This window comes from Vidua chalybeata, chromosome 1 (assembly GCF_026979565.1).
Source record: "Vidua chalybeata isolate OUT-0048 chromosome 1, bVidCha1 merged haplotype, whole genome shotgun sequence".
NCBI classification, from domain to species: domain Eukaryota; kingdom Metazoa; phylum Chordata; class Aves; order Passeriformes; family Viduidae; genus Vidua; species Vidua chalybeata.
This window is the reverse complement of record NC_071530.1, coordinates 119,512,992-119,534,900: the sequence shown is the minus strand read 5'-3', so window position 1 is coordinate 119,534,900 and position 21,909 is coordinate 119,512,992. Positions and strand designations below refer to the sequence as shown.

Sequence of the window (21,909 nt, the reverse complement as noted above, 5' to 3'; positions counted from 1 at the left end):
TTCACCATTGTACTGTGATTGACAGCCATCCCAATGTCTATAAACAACCTACAAGCCTCCCAAATTGACCATTCAGTTCCTGCGTCCAACATTTAAACACTGAGCAGTTTTTGCGCTCAATAAAATTCCTTTTCATTTCACCCTGGGTTGCCATGTCTCTTCAAACAGAGACAGAAAAGCAGTGCTCTGTGTCAGACAGATTTTAATTTTCAGTCCTCATCCATTCGTACAATGTAGACACAAGCAAACAAACCCTACCCAAAGCCTAGCAACCCACAGTTTAAACAGTCAATGCATATGAGCTACGGGATGAAGGCCTGGACCTGTTCACACATGAATAAAGAAGATTAAGATTTTCTTTCAAAGACATGAAGCCTTTTTGACAGCCTGTGTCAACAGCACTGTCTGCCTCTCAATGTGAAACAGTCTTCTATCACAGGTTCCCACAGGGAGGTCTTGCTTATTAGCATGCTTTACACTTCCATTCCTTGTCAGTATTTAATTTAAGAATAAGGGTGCAAAGTTTTGCAAACTCTTACTTACCCACAATGAAAGGATAACTTACTGGAGACACTGAAAGGAAATACCAGCTAACATGAACACCTACAGGGTACACTTTTTAAAGAGGATAACCTAGAAAAAAATAAAAAGAGAGAAAAGCAGTGGATACAGTTGTGTTCCCTATTTGTCATAGCAAGAATATACCAGTAAATTTGTTAACCACTGAATGTCTCTTCTAGCAGGTTACTTTTGTAGAGTTCTTGTCAGCCGATAAAGTGTAACGCGTGTGCTGCTTTGCAGGACAATACACCAACTAAAATTTTGGACATAAAAAAAAATCCATCAAAACAGCATCAATAATAATGACTGGGTTAATATATAAGCACAAGATTGAAGGGGGTCTTCAAAGTCATCAAACTGAATCCACTGCTATCATAGGCAATATGACATATAATCCCTCTCAAAAAGCGACCGAGCGCCCTTCTAAAACAACACTCTGAACAACAAAAAGCCAAACCCATTGTTTTCATTCAAGACAAAGATTAGTCCTGACTGAAACAATTTAGATTCCATTTCTCTAAGTGAATGACAGCATCAAGTCACCATTACAGATTGCTGATATCATATTGTTTAAAATGAAAATATTCTAAGACTCCAATCTTGCAAACACACTTAGGTAGCTGTTTAGAAAAAGAAGTGATTGGTCCCAGTTAAGGTAATTTCATCATGCAGATGTAGAGTACATGTAGCTTTGAGGATTGCAGTTTAAATTTCTGGAGCTAAAAATAATAGAGAAAAAATGTACTTCCTGCAATATTGGCAAAACTTTTTTTTTTTTTTCCAGGAACAAACAAAAAATGTTACTGCTGTATTTGCTGTCTTTGCTCATTTCTTGGTTAAGACCACAGACTGATCAGTTTGATCATCTAACTTAATACTAAACATTTACTTTGAAATTATTACAGGAGAAAGTTAGATTTTCAGGGCAAAAAAATTATTGCAACAAGGAAGAGATTATGTCTCAGTGAAATAATTGGGAAAAGCTCCAATTTTATCTCAATATTGGACTTAAAGCAACATGATTAAATAAGGATGGTCCTGAAAGCCAGGTCATAATCCATATCACGGGAAGGAAGATTTCAGGCAGAAAAATTATAAAGATTTTTTTTTTCCAAAATCACTAGGATTTTTCTTAAAGCTCAAAATAATTTGTATCTACATATTTTAAGGATTTTTTAAAATAAATTGTGCAGCTAAAAGAAAGGAAAATTAATGTTTCATGGTTCTAATGTCAAATTCAACATGAGATACAGAAAGAGCTGAATGACCTTGTAACTAGAAATAAACAGCTGAGACAAGGAAGGATAACTAGGATTACAAGGATCAACATTTAATGCATCAAAAATCTTCCTTTAAAGCTGTGTACTGTACACAGAAATGATTCATAGTCTTTTACAAGTATCTGCTTAGCAGATGCTTTTAACAGTATTCCTGATTTTTTGCCCCTGTGAAAATTGCAAATAAGTATGTGAAAGCTAATACAATTACATAAAAGATGCACTTCCTTTTATCCTGGTTCAATACATCTCAAAGAAATTATCTAGGCTTTTAATTACCTATTTTTAAGACAGTACACTTTGAGTTTACAATTTGATTCTAGCTAACATTTATTTCTGTCAAGCGAGTATGTGACTCAGTGCACTGCAGTTATAATTCACAACATACTTAGTTACATTCTCAAAGCTACATATTTGTTTAACAGAAATAAATGTCACCTCAAGTTTTAATTTGCAAAAGTTAAATTTGTGTAGCCATCTAGAGGAAAATTATATAGGTCAAAACACAAAGAAAATAAGTAAAGAAGATGTACAAATACAATGTATACAGGACCCTGGATTTTATTCTCCCTAATGTCGGTTATTTATAGGTATTAATTTTGAGAAGGAACATTAGGTTCTAGCAGCAGTTAGTGGCAGGCCTATAAATAAATCACTTCCACTATAAAAGCAAAAAAAAACTCTTCAACAAATGAAGTAGTTGATTTTTATTTTCTGACCAATTCTTTAAAGTTATAACATAAAGAATATGTCCATGTCTTTGCATTTTTTTTTCTACCCACAAATTAATTTATTCACTGTCTCTCAATGTCTCAGGTTGCAGTCTTTCATTTTGGTTTGGTTTGGTTTTTTTGTTTTATTTGAGATAAATCCATTACATGGAATAAAACACTCTTTTTATATTTCGATGAACAGTGCACACTATTTGCAAGAATCTCTTTTAAAGTAATTTGGACACCCCTGCGTAATTTCACTTACAGACAGGGACTTATCAGAGTGCCACATTTGTTTAAAAAAAAGGTTCTAACCCCCCTATAGATTTGCTAGGTTTTGAAAAAAATCTATAAAATTCAGTGATTTTGATATTTTTGTGTTAATTTTCATCAACAAACAAGCTCCGTGACAAAGCTGGTCAGTAGAAAAGTTCAACAAAGCCTTGTTGAAGATGCCTTTCAACATGGCTGCCATCTCCTCTTATGCTTTCCCAGCTGACCTCAGTGGGCTCTGATTTTTCAAGTGGTATTTCTGTCTCTTTGTTCTTAATGGGTTTCTCTTGTCTCCATCTCCTCACCAGTTACTAGGTCATCCTTCTCCCTGGGGCCATTTGGCTTTACTGTCATGGACCACAATGGGAAATAGCCACCCTTCAAGCAATTGTCAGCAAGTTTCTCTGAAGAAAAAGAATTGAGGGAACAGTGGTGGTGGTGGTGGTGGTATTTCATAATTTTCAGTACAGCTGGCAGGAGTAAATATGACCACATCTATTAAATACTTCTCAGGAGTCCTCACACACACTTGATAGCGTAGGCAGGAAAGAGGAAGAAACTTGTTTTAAGTGTGTGTCTGACTGAAGGGAAAATTTAGGAATGTGTGCTAGGGGAGAGGGATTTAGGAGAGACTGGGCAAAGGCTGGCAGATGAGAAGACAGAAAGTATGGTTGTTGCTTAACCATGAGCAGCTATTCCCACTCATTTATCTGGGGGATCTTTGAAGATACTTGTGTAACATATAGACAGGACTAGTGGCTGCCAAAGGCAAGAATTACCAAAATTCGTCTTTGACTGAAACATTCTGGTACCTTCAGCTATTTCAGTCATCAAAGAGACATCCAACACTGGGTGGAGAGTAGCAGGAGTGCTCCAGCTTGCAAACTCAGACGCAGCACCCTTGTACATTTGTGCCCTTACCATCAGTTTACATAGACTGACAGGCTGTCCCACAGACACCAGATTTTCACAAACATAATTAATCTGTTACTGTATGGCATGCATGGCACAAAATTACGGGAAAATTGATGTTAAAATATAGCCTTTCTTTAACTTAGAGTTGATAAAGTGAATTGCTCACATGAGTTTTTTTCTTTTTTCATGGGATTTCTTCTTTTTACTTAATCCACATGTAATACACCTGTTCCTGGTCATGGGGGAAAAAGGACACATTCTGATTTAGGTTTTGTGTTTTCTTAATGATTTATCAAAATACTGAAGTGTTTAAACTGAAAACCAAAATCAGCATTTATTTTGAGATGTTTTCGCAGTACCTTGCATTTTTTTTCATTCATCAAGGACACTGACCAGGCTACCACTTCAACTGAAACTCCTTAAATTTCTCCCTTGGTACATAGTCTATGACACTGTATTTCCCATTGGCAGCTCGTAAAGAAATTTTGGGTTGGTCACAGAAATGCCCCAAATAGTATCTCACAGGCAGCGCCTGAGTTTGTGCTCCTTGACATGCACAGCTCATAAACAATTTTTCACTGTTCCCTCAGTCAATATTTTCAGAGGGAATTTTACAAATTATCATATTCCAAACATAATTGAAGCTACACTACAGTTCAAGGACGTGTCGCTGCATCAGTGACAAATTTCATGACCCCCTCCACTGTGCCCAGCTACAGGAACACAATACAAAATGTGAGGCTGCTCTATTCAATTTATTATCACATCACAATCCTCAAACCTCACTTGGTGGCATTAAGAGCATGGCCCTTCATCCTCTCTTATTCAGGTTTGCTCAGAGTGTGAATGTGGCCCAAAGTGTTAGACCTGGTATCTCAGGTAAGCAAGAATCAGTCAGGTTGAAATTAACAAAGAGTTGCTTCTGCCCTCACAGCTGTGAGGCTGGTTGACCATACTTGAGGGGAACAGTAAAAATTCCTTCTGAATATTTGGGGACGACTTTCCCTTTGCCACACAGCAAAACCGTGAGAAGGAAAGGGAGCTGGGAGGGTAGTGCAGGGTGAGAAAAATTGGTTGAAGAAGCTTCCAGTCCTTCTGGTTCCTGAGTTTCACTCAACAAAGGGAAGAAACAGATGCAGCGACTGGAGGTATCTCTGGGCATGTGAACACTGAAGAAACTCAATCACACAAGAAATACTGATGATATCTAACAAATGGTGGTACCTATAGGATTCAACAATTTTGTAGAATGACTTTGTATGCATCAGTGTTGGACCTTAATCCACAATATTTCAAAATTCTGTCAGGTGATGTGTGATTAAGTAGCTTCCCAGTTGTCCCAGTACTTGTTACCCTCACCACAAAGGCAAATAAGGTAAAAAGCAGCTGCTTAATGTTTTCATAATTTATAGTGTGTTTGACATTCATTCAGTTTACTCATCTTGTTCCTAATCCTAAAATAACCAGCTTTAAAACAGGGTATTCTGCAGATTTTTACAACTTTATAACATCTGCACCAAATATTGTGGGAATGTTTTAACCCAAGTTCCAAAATTATACATGATTTAATAAGGGAGTTGTTTATGTTGGTTAAACAAGTCAGCTATTGAAAACAGATTCACAGAGGATAAACAGCTCTAGTATGTGAATTGTTTAGGTTTATTGCATTGTCCATAAGTATATTTAAATATCAGTTATTAAATTAAGTTACTAAACTAGCTTAGCGTTACATATTTATCTTTGGAGACCTTGTATAGCATTTTGTGGCACAATGTTAATCTGCCTATTAGCATTTTTAAATTAACCTGTTTGAAGAGTAACTGGAAAACAGGAACAGCATCAACAGGAAATGTTAAACAGCTATCAATGTGTTTATCTGAGAAGATTTCCTGTCTGTAAATACAGTCGTTTTTGCACTGCCGTTGATGTCAATTCACTGTAAGGAGTTTAAAGCTTTCATAACTATGGCTCCACCTTCATGCATAACTTTTCTTGAAAAGTACATAATGAAATGCTAATTTTGCATTACAGCCTAGATTTGACTGGTTTAGTAACAGAAAATTTACTTGAGGTCCCCAAAAAGTACAGTGACATCCCTCTTTGAAATCATTTTCATGTCTCCTGATTGATGTAAACTCTTTTATTTGCAATTTCAGCGTAGTTTTAAAAAGCCAAAATAAAATGCAATTCCTTGCTCCAGCATGCCAACAATCTAAAATAAATAGATAAAATAAAATGGATAAAACATATAAAGAGAAGATGCAAGTAGTTAGTATGGCATTACTAACAGACAATGACTTTTTTCTTAAATATTGTTCTTTTGCATCCAGTTCTCTGCAAGTTTCTCCCCCTATAGACTAGTGAGCATGTAGACCATCTTTACGAAGTATTGCCAGAAGATGAAAATTAAGGAGTAGAATAAGTTATGGAGGTCAGGAGGAAGATGGGTGGGGGTGGACAAGGAAAGAAAATTATGTACAGTCATTAGCAAAGCACCTCTCACTTTGACAACATGTAAGAAGGCAGATGTCATGCATTTGCTAAAGTATATTTCCACCTGTTCTCTATTCCCCATCCTCACATCCTCACACACAGCTCTGCATTCCTTCACCAGGACAAAGGAAGCTTAACTGTGTTAACATCAGGGTTAAGAGTTTCCTTCCAGTGATCATTTTTATGTGAGAGAACGTACTCCTTTCTTTTTAAGCAACACTTGGCTCACTAGCAGGAGAAAGTGACAAAATTTGGGTAAGAAGGCATCCAAGGTTTATAATCCACAGAGCCAACTCTTCCCACTGCTCTCTGCCAGCCTCCTAGCAGATGTTATTCTGCAGGTAGTGCCAAGAGCCAACTGCTGCTCCTGTTAGAAAAAGCCATTCAGCTCACCTGCTGGAGGCAGGAGTTTTGCTATGACTGCTGCAGCCAGTTCATATTCTCCAACTTGAATAATCCAGTCTCTCCCCCTGCGTTAAAGGACTCAGGACCACAGGAGACACAAATGCCTTACTGGATAATTGAGACCTAAGCATGGCTAGACAGGAATTGCAGCCACCTGGTTTTCACACAGGCACAGCTTTTGCCCTGCCATGGAGGCAAGCTCTATGCAGGCTTCTGAGAAAACATCATTTCATCAAATGCCAAACACCCAGCAGTGACACACACTTTCTTCTTTGTTCTTTGCAACACGGAGCCAGTGGTCTGATTTTTGCCTTCCCAAAAGCAAGGCTAATTGTCTCTCAGTGATCCATAGAGCAGCAACAAAACAATGTGTTGAGAATAGATATCAGACAAGGCAAGAACAAAGAGAGGCATACTGATCATTCTTCCTCTTCAGCTGTCAGCAAGCACAGAGATTTGAGCTGTTCTGTCACAGAGCAATATTGAAGCTTCTGTGACATGGCCACAACTAGCCATGTAAGTGGTGAACCAAGTCTGGCAAATGCCCATTAAGGTAATAAAAACAGAACAATTGCAAGTAATCAGGTCTCAGATTAGTATCAGTAAAGTCTTAGGCATTACCATTTATCACAACTGCTTCAACACCATGCATAAGTTCTTGTTTAATACTGACTCACACAAAAGGGTATCTTAAATTCAAGTGATAAACAAACCCTTCTTCATAGTTCTGACTTTTGTTCTTTCCCAGTTCCAACAAGACCTGTCTATAAATTATCAGACAGGATGGGATCAGAGTGTGATTGAGGAAAGTCACGAGAAATCTGAAGCTTTTGGTAATTTTAGCGGAATAGCAACAGAACATAGCTGATGAATACAGTAACACAAATCATAAAGTCTTATTGTCAGTACTGGAAAAAGACTTTATTTGACTAGCCCCACTTTAACAAAACACTTACTTTTTCCACAAGTGAAATATTGGGTGATTTGGTTGTTGGGAGTGAGTTGAGGTCTGATATGCCTGGTTAGTCTTTGGTGGGTAATTCATTTGGATCCTGAACACCTAGACCAGATGTTTGCATTTAATAGGTCAGTGAGTCTCATAAGCAAGTCATTATTTAATAGTAGAATTGGGTATTTCAGCATCTCTCTCTCTCTTTCCACTACCAAGCAGACATAGTGTCACACATACACACTTTTAAAACTTGTGTGCAGCATACTGTAGGCATTCAACAGCTGTAAGAGTTGTGTGTGGAAGACTGATGTAATTCTTCACCGTTTATGAGAGCTCTAACTGTAGGTTTAGAGGATACAAAGGTTTAAGTATTCTATATATCTGGGACAGATTCAGAGAGGAAGCAGAAAAAGTCATGTTTGGAATATAATACAAGTGTGACACAAGTACCACAACAGTCATCTGTTAAGTCCTCCTACTGCCTAATTTCAACCATGGTTTTATTCATTAAATTGCATTCACAGCTAGATACTTTACTGAACTGTCAGCCTTTCCTTAACATGAATCTGGAAGTGAGTTCACTGGGGTAAGTCTGAATTCCAGGTCCTTTTGTTCAAATGTTCATTTTCTTCACAAAATTATTTTGGATTTAGTCCAGTGGGATAGAGTAGTGCTTGGCCCATCATCATTTCAAAGATTCGAAAAGTTTCAAACATTGGATTGTAAATGAACCTTCACAAAGTATGAAGAAATTTAATTACCATTTGAATTCAGATCTGTATACAAATAAGTAGAAAGCAGTCAAGAAGTGCAATTTTGAAGCTTATCAAATATATTTTGCCCCTTTTTCTCCATTCTTGAAGCTGTCAACTCCCACTAAGTAAAGGAGATTTTCCAAAGTGACAGGGCATAATTTGGAGCCACAACTGACAAAAAGCAAAAAGAATTGCTATTCTTAATACCAAGTGTCTTTATTTCCAATTATTATATATCAAAAAGAGATTTTGAGTAGTACCGTTATCAGAAGGATATCTTTGTATAATCCAGAATTTTAGAGTGGGATAATGTCCTGAAATTATATTTAAAAATGGGACTTTAAAGTAACATCCATTAATACGAAAGAACAGATCCTTTTAGACATATAATTAAAATTAGGTGCTTAAATCAAGCAATATAACTGAAGTATATAAACATAGTCTCATAGTATCAATACATAGCTAAGCGTTAAAACAAACTTTAAAGTGAATATGGAATAAATTAATTAGAATTCCCAAGTTCACCTCATGTTAAACGTGAATGGTAACAATGCCTTGTTGCCTAATTTTTTTCCCACAATGACTTTTATTTTGAGTGTTTCAGAAGTTTGCCATATTTCAATTGTTCTCCCTGAAGTATGTAATACTGTTTGCTCACTTCAGGCTGAATTCTTCTAGAGAGTGTCATCTTAAATGCTTCACCCATTTCCAGGAAGAGTATTAAGGTTAAAATGGTATTGTCCATTTTAAAAATCCCTCCAGCTGCCTCATGAAAGAAGTCTGTTATCCTTGCTGCTTAGAGCAGAGGCATGAATCTGCTCAGGAGGTTTCTTGCCACAAAAATCTATGTCAATTAAAATGTTGATGGAGCCAGCTCTGGAAAGCACATTGCTACATGCTCCAGACAGTCAGCTGAAGCCTGGCAGCTAAATTTTCCAGGGATTCTCTGGGCCTTGAGCATGCCTTATCCTCATACATGGACAAGGGGCAGATCTAACAATGCTTCTGGTTCTAGCCCATATTCTGCACCACTTTACATTTTTAAAATGACAACTTCTGAAGTCCTGCTGAGCTTAAGAAAATTTTAGTTGTCAATATTTTTAAGAGAAGGTTTCCAGAACTCACTCTTATAATGAAAAGCCTGAAAATGCAGTGTAACTACATGGTAAAATCTTAAAAAATAATTGAGAATAAATAAAACCCAAGAAGTCTAATAAAAAGAACAACAGAAGTTTGGGAGTTGGTTTTTTTTTTAACAAAGTCCTGTGACTGTGAAAGCAGTTTCATGATCTGTCGTGGTCTATGTCCTGATATTTTAAATGCTTGTGGCTAAGAATACTGGAAATATGCATGTTTCCCTGGGAGAGATGCTGCAAGGGATGGAGCAGTTTTGTCATGCCAGTAGTCCAGAACTAAGACAGAAAACCAGTTTCTATCCATCAGGCATGCCATTCACATTAGTGTCCTGGCAGTAAAGGAAAGAATCTGATCCAAGGGGAAAGAGAGACAAGGAAACAAAAGGCATGTGTTGAGAGAGGTCAGAAGCTGAGGGTCTGGACGTAAGCAGAAGGGAGCAGGAGAGGGCTGAGAAGCAGAAATAAGCATGTCTATAGACAAGTGGTGAAATTGTTCCCTTTAGAAATCTGGGAAGAAAAGCAGAAGTCCTGGGTCCCTCTGTAGTGCAATGAAACACTGCTGTGAAAACCACTGCTAAAATGTGTGGCTTAACACTAGGTAATAGCCAACCACTGCAAGCGTGGACTGGGGTCTTTGCTGAGTTCTGAAGTTTCCAGTCTTGTTGGCCCTGCAGTTGTGAAGTCATTCCTTTCCCTGCTCCTTCCCTTAGCTTCCCATGTTAAAGACAACCATGCATAATGGAACACACTAAAACAAACAATCCCTCACAAAAGTGACAATAGTCAGAATTAACATTGTGACAAATCTACTCTTTATACATGATCATTCTGGAAGTCTAATTGCCCATTTCTTGCACAGCCTCCTTTGTAGGATTATCAAACAGACAGCAGCTCGCAGTTCTATACTCGCAGTTCATGGCTCGCAGTTCTATACTTTTTCTCAGATTAATGTATTAAATACACTACAAGTATTTATTCCCCATCTTTGAATTCAGTCCTATTGTTAGTACTATCACAATGCTTAACAAATAAGGATTATTTTCCTGAAGAAGTTCTCTTTCATTTCTTACAGCTAGTGCTGGGATTGACAGTAGGCAGCTGTGAGAAAGTTAATTAAAAGTATTTGATCATCTTTGCATGAAGAATTCTGTGACAGAAACAGAGATAAGGGCCAATTCAATGTTGGTGTATTTTTCAGTTTCTTGTAGTACTAGTCTTGTCCTTTCTCTTCTTGAAAGCCTCCGTTTTTTTCACTGACACCTTTCAGCTTCTGTAAAAACATATCAAGTGTTCCCACAAGCAAACTCATGCAATAAATCAGGTGAACAAAGCTCCGTAGATGTAGGACTAACTCCTGCCCTTGGGATTTCTTTTTGCAGGTTATGTTGGCACCATGACTTCTGGCTCTGAGCCCAGCTGCAAGGAGAGACGTGTGCCTCCCACCACCTCCTCCCAGAAGGATGTCATCGAGGCAACCCTGCAAGGTCCCAGCATCTGGCCAAATGGAAGAACAGCAAATGACTGGATGGAAAGTTTCCAGACAGAGCTGGACTGGCAGCTGAATCTTGCCCTCAATATGTTCTGTGCACTTAATAGGTATTGCAATTATCATGTAATTAAAGAACATCATAACATGTACAAGTAGGTTGAATTAATATTACTTAGGCAGTTTAACCCCAGCAATTATTAACTTCTCAGTGCTTGACTTGGAATCTTAGTGTTCATGTAAAGTAGTTTTCTGGATGTAACAGTCTTTACTTATCTGACAATATGCTTCATGCTTCATTTGCCAGAAATGTTATGAGCTTTGAGTCAACACATTAGGAGCATGTCTCTGTTTTCAGCGGCAGAAGGCCAACTTTTAATTTCACTTATTTGCCACTGGCTAAACTGTGTCATTTCCTAAACATTTCTTAATTTTTAAAATAAACACCTAACCAGTATTTCAATATACTAAAACAGAGTGTTCAAGTGAGTGGAAGGGGGAACAGAAATATGTGGTAAGGTGTTATATATAGGGGAACTCTACTCCATTTTTATTTTGACAGCAGAGGGTGAAAATTTTTTGCATATATTCCCCCATGTTTCAATTTATTGGAAGTTTTATTTTGGGTTTAACTATATTTTGCTTTGACCAGGGTTCTGTTTAATTTGCTTTACAGTTTTGTATTCATGATATACGATGTTACAGAATAAAACAGCAGCACAAAGTACAAAGTAGCTTGCGTGTCCCTAGAAATACAGTAGCATGGATTAACAAGATTTGGATGTGCCTACTAAAACATTTGGCTAATAACAGATTATCATATTAAAAAGTCAGATGATTTTACTTTTTCTGCAGAACCAGTGGATTAAAAAGACACCAGGAATGTCCTTCCACAGTGGCTATCGTCTGCATTCCATGTCTGTGCTGCCAGTGTTCAACAGTAGAACATCTCTATTTTTAGGGTAAAAAAGCATCTCTATACTATTACAATTTTTTTTGTGAATTCCCTGCAATATTGAGACTCTATTGTCACCAACAGAGCGTCACTCTTGTGTGCATTTGCTCATGGGAGTACTTTCTCTGTATGACAGATGCAGTTAATCTTTTGAGAGGAACTGGGTTATATTGAGAATGAGAATAAGAATTAAATGTAATCTGTCACCAGACTGTAAATGTATATCAGATTGTAAATGTAATCTGTAAACAGAATTTTTTGAAATATCTGGGGTATGCTATGCTAAATGTGTCCCACATTTACACTAAAGATTTTACTATTCACCTGAATGGTACATCTTTAAGAAATTGAACTTTTCCTTCTTTGTGACTGAAGGCTTATTGCTGTCTTTGATTACTCAGGTATTGCCATCATCACCTGAGCAATCTTCACACTCAGAAGTCATTCCCAGTTACAAAAACAGAACAGGCCTGTTTCACCTTCCCCAAGCTGAACTTTTAATTATTTTTAAGACTTTTAGTATAATTAACTATTCAATTACTTTTAAAATCTTTATTCATCACAAATCTTGAATAGTTTGAAGGAAGATCATTTTCTGCTGAAAAAAAGGCACCACCACTATACAGCTAAGAAATATACAGCCATTAAAAATAACTGGATCAATTGTCTTTTATTTTGCAAAATGATAGGTGGCTTAAAGCTACTGAGCATTAAGACATTAATAAAAGTGTCCAGGGCAGCAAGTAATCATAATAAGTGATGTCAGCATGACCTTCTAATTTTATAGCCTTTTATTTGATATACATTAATGAAGGAAGCCATCAATCAATACTTCTATATTGAAAAGTCAATTTTGAATTTCCATTGAAATTTTCCATTTCACCTATTTATATATCTATTGCATTAATTCAGATATAGAACTAATATTTCCATAGATGAGAGAGAGACAATTCACTTTAAATATCCATTACATGTATTTTTAGATGCTACTTAAAGCCCCAAGGAAGTGTATATGATATGCATGAGAACACCAAATTAACTCATTAAGATAAGCACAATTTTGTTAGTGTTAAATCAATTTCTAGTAAAAGACTGCTTTCTTGTGCTGATAATTTATGGAAGGATTTGACTGTTATAGCTCTCAGCAAATCCTTACGAGCATGTCTGTAATCTTTCTATGCTGGAAGTATTACAGATAGTAAAAAATATGCTTAGGCATCATTTTTAGAGAATGTACTGTACCTTAAGGCATTGTGGAATTTTCATCCTCAAGAATATAATTTTTCATTTTAGGGAACTTCCAAAACAGTACATGAAGTGGCCTCTCTCTGCCTTTTGGAGTGCTCACTTCTAATGGTGTCATGTGAACTTTCCCCTCAGAGGAAAAAGGGGCAACACAGAGATGAATTAGGGAACAGATTGCATTAAAAGGATGGTGGGTTTTAGGATCTGTATCACAATTCATTCTGCTTATTTGAACAATCCCATTTCTGTAATGGTTCACACTGAATATGGAATGCTTTCTGAAATAGTTACCAGATAAGATTTTTTATCATGGTCCAGGCTTCAACACCACCCCTGTCCTGGTCATCCTTGGCATAGCTCTGTGACTGAGAAATGCCAGAACGACCCACCCTGGGTGGCTGACTGGCTGAAAACAAACCTTTGGTGAGGGAGCTTCCTGAAGGACTCTTGTTCAAGTATTTGGGCAACTCAGTGTGGCCTAAGGCAGAGGGAATACCAGTTTAGCAGGGCAGCCTGGATTTCAATCAGCTCCATCCACTCTGGGATCTTTGACACATGTCACTGAAACTTATTGCCTGAAAAGGCTAAATTGTGTTGGTTTCAGTGAAATAAATCTTTCCACAGTAAGAAAGGAACAGTTTTCCAGGTAAGAGATTTTCAAATAACATATGGTTTGTCTATAAAACACTGAGATTGTGGTGAGCTTGAGGCACTAACTGAGCAGGGCAGATAGATGCAACCAATCTCTTCACTGAAATTACATTTAATAACAGAAAACCACAACTCCAGATTTAGGACTCTCTGATAGAAGTTAAAAAAAAAAAAAAAAAGAAAGAAAACAACAATCCCCCCAGAAAACCCATATCACAGACTTGTTCACTGTACAGATGTGCAGCAGACATGTGGGTTAGTTGCTGAGGCTGCAGTTACAGTCTGCTTTGTACTAGGATCATGAGCAACATGTGACTGTATCTACCCCAACAAGTTGTGCACCCCAACATGAGCAGATCTGGAAAGCAAAACAGCTGGAGCCAAGGACCAGACTTCCAAACTCTCTGTGTTTGGGAGGATAGGATGTTGGTTCAGACAAGCTCTGGTCTGCCCATGTGGAACAAAAGCCCCTCATGAGCTGTGGGGCTGCATTAGTTCATCTCCTGAAGCACATTTTCTGCTATGGCTTAACTCAAAACACTGCCTGTGTGCGAGGAGAAATCTCCACAACATGGATTGATAGAGAACAGAATGAGTCTCCTCAGGAATGCTCACTCAGCTGGACTAAGCTGAAAGGCTCATAAAGACACTCCCATGTATGTGTATCAGTGCCTGCTGGGATGGACTCGATGGATATTGCTGAATTATCACGGACATCAAGCAAACTGCTGAAAGTTGTATTTGTGGAATAAACTGTGGTGTATCTTAATGCTCCTTTGCTTTTAGATATGAGGCAAAGTTCACCTTTGATACCTGCAAATGCTTGTTTAATGGTGTTTTTTAATTCATGGCCAAATGCTATATGAAGCCTTATATATATTCTCTGGTTTATTCCAGGCATTTTGCCTGAGTAAAGACATTAGGATCAGGCTTATAGATTCTAAATTTTTAAGATCCTTTGGGAGACATAAATCATGACTTCATATAAGTTGGCTGATTCAATTGAAAGAAAATACATTTAAGAAAGAAAATACATGTAAGTACATTCTAACATGTACTTGTTAGAAATATATTTTTAAAGATAGATTGAAAAATCAAGTCCTGTTGCACTGATGTCATCTGTGAAGGTGGGGTACTGCCTGTGAGGTACTTCAATGTTTTGTGGGTTCCTATAAAACCTGGCCAAGGAGTAAATGCATTTCAGTTTAACAAACTAATAAATAGTTTTGAATAAGTTACCTTGTGTCTCATAACATTTGGAATCAAAACATAAAGCAAAGCCAAGGAGCATAGGAAAAAAAAAAAAAAGAAATGCAAGGCTGCCCTCTGTCTCTTGCACTGGGAGGGATGTAGGGATAGTTATGGAAGCAGTTGCTTTTTGACAGTTGTGATCCATTGGCTTTTCTGTTTTCTACACTCTACTTCAGTAAATGGAGCATTATGCTGTATTACATAAAATGAAAAATATATTCTGACACCAATTCAAGGTTCATTAAACAAAAAAGTGTTGTGCAGAACATTTTTCAGAGAATTATGTTGCCTCCACGAATATGCCAGAACATTCAAATATTGCAGGAGGAAACAGTCCTCTGTCTTGAGATTTAGTCTAAAATTGACAGATTGCATTTAACATCCTTCCTGTGTTTGGACTTTTTCTAGGTTTTTTTAATGTTCTTTCAGGATTGCAAGAAAGTCACCTTGGTGTTAGCATTGCAGCTTCCCCAGCTCCTAGATAATCTGGCAAAACCATTGTGATCCAACCAGACATTTCTAAATTAAGAGAAGTGAAAGAGAAGGAGAAAGGCCACATTCATGTAGGATGAAAAATGTTAATGGACAGACTGTATTTTATTGCTGGGAGAATTAAATCCATTGAAGTGACTTAGCCATAGAACAAACATAAGTAAAAGGAGCCTTAAGTCCAAAATTTTTATTGTTAGCTGATTAACTAGTGTCTAAGCTGACAAGTTTTGACTTTTAAACTGAATTTGAGACGCAGTGCTTTTCTGTAGTTGGTGTCTAGAGGAGAAGGAATAAGAGAAGTAAATTATGAGAATAACATAATTCAAAAGTAGCGCTAATTTTACTGCAGCTGCTCTGACCTTTAATTGCTTAGTTTAGCTACTTTTGATGGGAAACCTTAGGCTTTTACATGTCAAATAGCAGAAATAATTTTTAAAAATTAATTTTAAATATTAATTTTAGACATGAAGTATCCTGTCATGGATAACATCTGCTTTTTAGCTTCAAAAGGCACAAGACTGAATCCACACATAGAATTTTAACCAGTTCTTGTTGTATTTCATATAAGAGCACATGAGCACCTATGTGACCACTGTGGGGCCATTATGCAGGTTACCTACAAATCTTTAGATGTCTGCCATCTTTAGTCATACCTGAGTGCCCTCATTTAAGGTAGGGAATTAAGCATGCAGCAAATGAGAATCACATGGGTAACATTTGGAAAATAATTACAATAACTATGCTGATGGAAATCATCCAAGAAAAGCTTTGGCAAAATGAGTTCTGAAGTACATTTCATCTGTGTTTACATTTTTCACACTAAAATACAAAGTTTATATTGTTCCCCTTTACTCCACCTGGGAAATGAGGGATATTTCTCTTCTATGTTTCCAAAAAAGCAAATATAAGATTGGAAATAAATGTTAAACTGTTACCTTAAGGGCATATTTTCATCTTGTTTGGAGTAATAATTTTAATAGCATTAATAAGAGGCAGACATACTGGGAGAATAAGTCCACCTGGGCTTGTGTGTGTCAGAGGTAAGTGAGCTGAGCTGTGCACGTCTTTGTCTTCATGGAATGATCCAAGCACTTTTGTACCTTATGTGCACAACTACCTCAGTCACAGCCTTTGCCCTTCATTTTGCCAGTTAGTCCCTGCATAAATAGATAAGAATTTCTGATACTTGAATAGATAGTACTTCAGAAATATGTAATATCCATTTGCAGATTAATTTTCACAGAAAAAAAAAGTGGAAAAAAAGTACTCATCAATGTCTGCTTGTGTTAATATATTACAAACACAAAGCTCAGAGGAGTATGACAGCTAAGTTGAAGGTGTTATATTTGTACTATTTCTCTATTAGAGAAGCATGCAAGTCTTTCAAACAAGGCTAAGGCTCCTCATTGTAGCAAGCTCTGCACAGTCACAGACTTTTTTTCCTGGAGAGACCTGTAGGCCCTCCTTGTGTCCCAGCCACTCACTAGTACCTTCCAGTGGGCCAGGCTATGCAAGAACCACCCAGTCAGCTCCCCTTCTGATGTCCAAATAAATATTAATAAGTAAGGGGTACAGTGGGCTACTTCAGCTAGTGAAATAAGGTAAGGCAGCTCCTCAGCAAGAATAAACTGAGATGGACCATAAATATGAATTGGAAGCTTGTTTAGTTGATGAGTTTATATGAACAGTCAATTTTTGACTGATGTCTTGCTTAGTAAAGAGCACTGCAGCAGAGCAGCAGGGATTTAAACAGAATAGATGGAAGTCTGGCTGGACTTTTCCCATGAATGCACAAAAGCCTGTAAAAACAACAGATGATGGCCACTGAGGCTGGCAGAAAGGCTGGCTTAGCCAAGACAAAGGTCAGACACAGGACTACCCAGCAGAGGATAAGTGGTGCAAGGAGGAAGTTTTGTCCACCACAGGAGTCAATAGACTTTACCAACAAAAAGTGGAAGGAGAGGAGATTGAAAAAACTAAAGAGAGGATCCTAGAGGTGATGTTTTGAGATTAACCACCTGAAACAGATTAAACAGTTTCTTCTCTGACCTAAGCAGTTATAATTTAAAGCTACAACAGGTAAAACAACTAAGATACATCCAAACAAGATTTTTAATTGCATGTACTATTAAAGCCACTGTAATTTAAAGCAGCAGAAGACACTACACTGAGGTTAGTAAACACAGACCAAAAGGCAATAGCACAGATTACATAAACCAAATCAATTAAAAGTAAAATAAACAGAAATAATTTCAGGTTGTGAACTAGTAGTGGCATTAGCTCTTACAGCAAGTCCATCTACATTCTGTTAAAACACAGCTAACATTCAGATGAAATGAGTAAATTTGGTAACCAGTAGTCCAGTCTTGAGCATTTCACTACAATCATTAAGTCACAACTAACAAAACAATTACAGCAGTGTCTTCACAAAAGGGACACAATTTTATTCCACAAGGGCGGTCATCTAATTATCTCCTAACTTGATTTCTGAATACAATTTAAAATCTTCTCAAAGGTGTTCTGCCCTTGAATTCCATGGATCTTGCCATGGCGGATCGTACATACACTAAAGTACAAAACATTCAGAAAAGTCTTCACTCATAAATCCTAGAGTCAAATGCAGTATCAATAGGGAAGGGTGCCAGCATATGCAAACTTCCTCCACTGTAAGCTGTGGGAAAACTATATTGCATGTAAATGAAACAAAAAATTTGCAGACTGGTAGGAGCTGATGAGGCTCCTCGTTCTCAAGTTTAGCTTGGTTACAGCTCTGCATGTATTGAAAGTACCAAACAGTCAATTAAAGACTCTGCTCCTAACCTTCATGGCTCAATGTTGTGGAGAGAAATGTTAAGCCTACGTACTCCTCTAATTCCAAAGTCTACCAGTACAAATGTGGGGCTTTACCCTATCATTTTACAGGGTCTCTGGGACACGAAGTGGCAGGAATGCCAGAGATTCTCAGATTCTGGCAGATTCTGGAATTGTGGCAGAATTCCAGAGATTCTCAGGACTCCTCCAAAAAACAAGGCCTCTACTAAGATAAAGATAACAGGAATAAGAATTCACTGGCAAAGGCCTGTTCATAGCAGCTCTTCTAAAGGTGGACCCACACCCCTGGTAGAAACCCTCATTCATATTCCTGTCTTTAATCTAGCTTTCAGGATACTTTATGAAAAATCTTGGCAAAGCCTTATTATAGTAATCCTGAGATCCTGGGCTATCCACATGACTTATAACCACATTTCTATTTGGTTTGTGAGTATATCCTGAAAACAGCTGGAATTTCCGGGACTTCACTGTACTAAGAGCCTCACTAAATTGTAAATTCAGCCACACCGAGGGCTGTGCTGGACCCATCTTTATTGATTTTCCTACCCAAAAACATTTCTGAAGAGACATCAAAAAAGACATTAAAAAAAAAAAAATTGTTCTATTTTGTGCTCCAGTGTGCCCTATATTTTTCTCTGTCCTGTCATGTCCTTACCCTGTGAAGAACCTAACATGTTCCCTCACAGCTATCATGCATATTTTTTTCTCAAACTTTTAAAAGTTTTCCCTTTTGTTAGAATCAATCTGGAATGTTTAGAAACTCATCTTGGAGGTCTTTAAAGAAAATTTAAGATTGTATCAGTACTGATAATAAATATGTACATGAGGGATATACATGAAATTAACACTCTCCTTTTGTCATCCTCTGAGACAATAGGAGGACAGCAAGGTCATATCCCTCAAATAATTCATAGCTTTTTTGGCAATTTTTGAAGAGATCTGTTACTCAATAAATTGATTTACTTCCTGTATTGATTGTGAACAACAGACATTTTGTGGAATCTTTCCCACATTTCAGGAAAGGAACCTAATTTCATCTCTACAGTATGAGAATAATATAGGAACCCTTGTGAGAGCAAAACCAGATAGAGTCATGGTATGTGACATAAAACCTATACTTAAAAGCACTTTGAACATATATCTGCCTAAACAAACTCCCAGTTTGTTTAAAATTTACCCGTACTTATGTAATGTTACAGAAAGAAAAAGAAAACTCCCACAAGGTTTCTTCCTTTGTACACTTTTCATTTACTCCATGTACAGCTTTTAGGAAAATGTGTTTTGTAGTTGCCAATTGCTAATATGATTTTGTGCTTAGTAGAAAATCACAATCTCCCTTATAAATTAAAAGCATCACAGATAACTGATCTAACACACTTACCAAGCTTTTTCTTTCTGTAAATTTAGATACAGTATTAAAAATAAACTTGAAATAATAGAATGGTTTATGAAATGCAGCTACTGTCTGTTCTACATTTTTTTTTAAGTAAACTTGTGCCAAAAGGAAAGCTCACTTAGAGCCAGAAAGTCTGTATGAAATCATTTACTACCCCCCAAAAACGCACTAAAGACAAATTAAGTTCTGAACTTTCACTGATCTCTAATAGGGCCCCCTACAAGAAATTGTTTATTGTTCATGGGCCAACACTAAAAATGTGATTAATTTCAATTTGTGAAATATGCTTTGATCATAATTATTACATATTTGAATGAATCATTCGAAAACCCCACCCTTGTCTGAGATGGGATTTCAAGTACACTGTTCTACAGTAAGGTCTAAGTCAGGTGGAGTGGTTGGAGGCAAGAAAGAGGCAGTAGGTAACTTTTAAAACAGGATGCCGTGACTTTGTGCACACTGATTGCAATAAATCTTTTCTGCTTCAAATCAGACATTCCAGTGCTCTATCACTGATGAAATTCAGATTTCAAAGGCTGCAGCCAGAAAGCCTGGTTTCAATCCACCATTGGAATGGGGGCATGGGTGAAGAAAGAGAAAAATGAGCTAAACTGAAGATGATGAGATCAGCTTTTAAAGTGCAACATAGTGTGTTTTAATTGTGGTTTAACATACAAAAATATATAATTTCAGGATGTCAACTGTCACGTTCAGAGAGACAATATGAGGTTATTCCAATCCTTCTTAGTGAAAGCAAAAAGCTAACTCAGCAATATAATGGAAAAATAGGGGTTTGAAATCAAATTACATTGAAAAAACAAAGAGGTGATTGATCCAGATTATATCCTGAGAAAACTCAAAAAATAATATAAATATCCACTTCTCAGGCTGATAATCTCAGACTCCAAAAAAAGCACAAAAATGCAGCGAAGCTGCAGCAAGTTTTGATTCCTGCAGTGCTGGCATGTTGACGGGGTATAGATGGAGAAGACATGTGGGCATGTTTTTGTTCACAGGGCATTCAGAAGAACTGCTGAATTATAGTCCTCTCTTGGGACTGGTCGTACAGTACTGATTGTCCAAGTACATAATCAGTTGTAATAAGACATGAACTGTACAAACATTATTACATTATCCATTACATGGCTGAGTTTAATGGTCATGTGCTTCAAGAAGACTAGATAACAGAACTAATGTAAACTAAGTTGGTCCAAAATAACACACATTTGATGATTGCAGTGTTAATGGAGTTGGGGCTTGTGTGGCTAGCATTCAGATTCTAAATTAGCTGGGAACTAAAAGAGCTGACAAAGGTTTAACCAATACATCCTGCCTGTGTGTTTGCCTCCATTAAACATTTCAAAGGGCAGGGACTGGACAAAAGCAAAAAAGATCTCCAAAAGCTTCTCTACTAGCTTGAGAAAACTTTGCTCTGAGACCAGTATCGTCATGACCAGCAGATTCCAACAAACATGCAGTAACTCTTGCCCTCTTAAAATTAAAATTGCAAACCCATTAAAATGCAACAAGATGTTACTTAACTCATTTTGTTTGGAGATGTTTAAGCTCCTGTGAATGCAAATAATGACAGTTTTATACAGTGACAGACCAAGGCCAAGACCCAGTTAGTAGCTGCAAATGCTCCATAGCAACATATCCTAAATAACTGCTGCCAGAGCAACAGCTTTACTGTTATTTACTCCCCTCCTTTGAGTGGACACTTCCTGGTCCAGAATTTGGTGTGAGGAGCAAGCAAACTTCACAACTGCTTTTTGGTCTCTTTCCTGTCCTGGCTCCTGAGCCTGGGAGATGGATGCTCTCCCTGTCAGCATGTTTCAGAGTAATGTACAACAACAGGGCTAAGTAGAACAGGACTGGAGTCTTCAGGTTTTTAGAAAAACAAAGGTGTTTCCCTAATAAAAGGTACTAAGAAGGGAATAGGAAATGGGGCAAAGGAGAGGAATGGGGAGGGAAAAAGTAATTTCTGAGGTTTGGGCTCTGCAGTCAAAAGGATGCTTGCCTTGATGGCCAGGGCAGGTATTTTGCAAGACCCTGACATTTTGTTCAGGATCTCACTTGGTTTTAGTTTATGAATGTGTCTTTATCATGCACAAAAGTCTT

General features: G+C 37.4%; 1 protein-coding gene across 1 annotated transcript in view; it reads right to left on the bottom strand.

Moving 5' to 3' along the window:
• Positions 1-554: 554 nt before the first annotated feature.
• The window catches only part of C1H8orf34 (chromosome 1 C8orf34 homolog), a 191,223-nt gene continuing 169,868 nt past the window's right edge, over positions 555-21,909 (bottom strand). Inside the window, exon 14 of the mRNA XM_053958307.1 lies at positions 555-633. Within this exon, the coding sequence (XP_053814282.1) occupies positions 620-633 (14 nt within the window). The 3' untranslated portion in view covers positions 555-619. The remainder of the gene's footprint in view (positions 634-21,909) is intronic.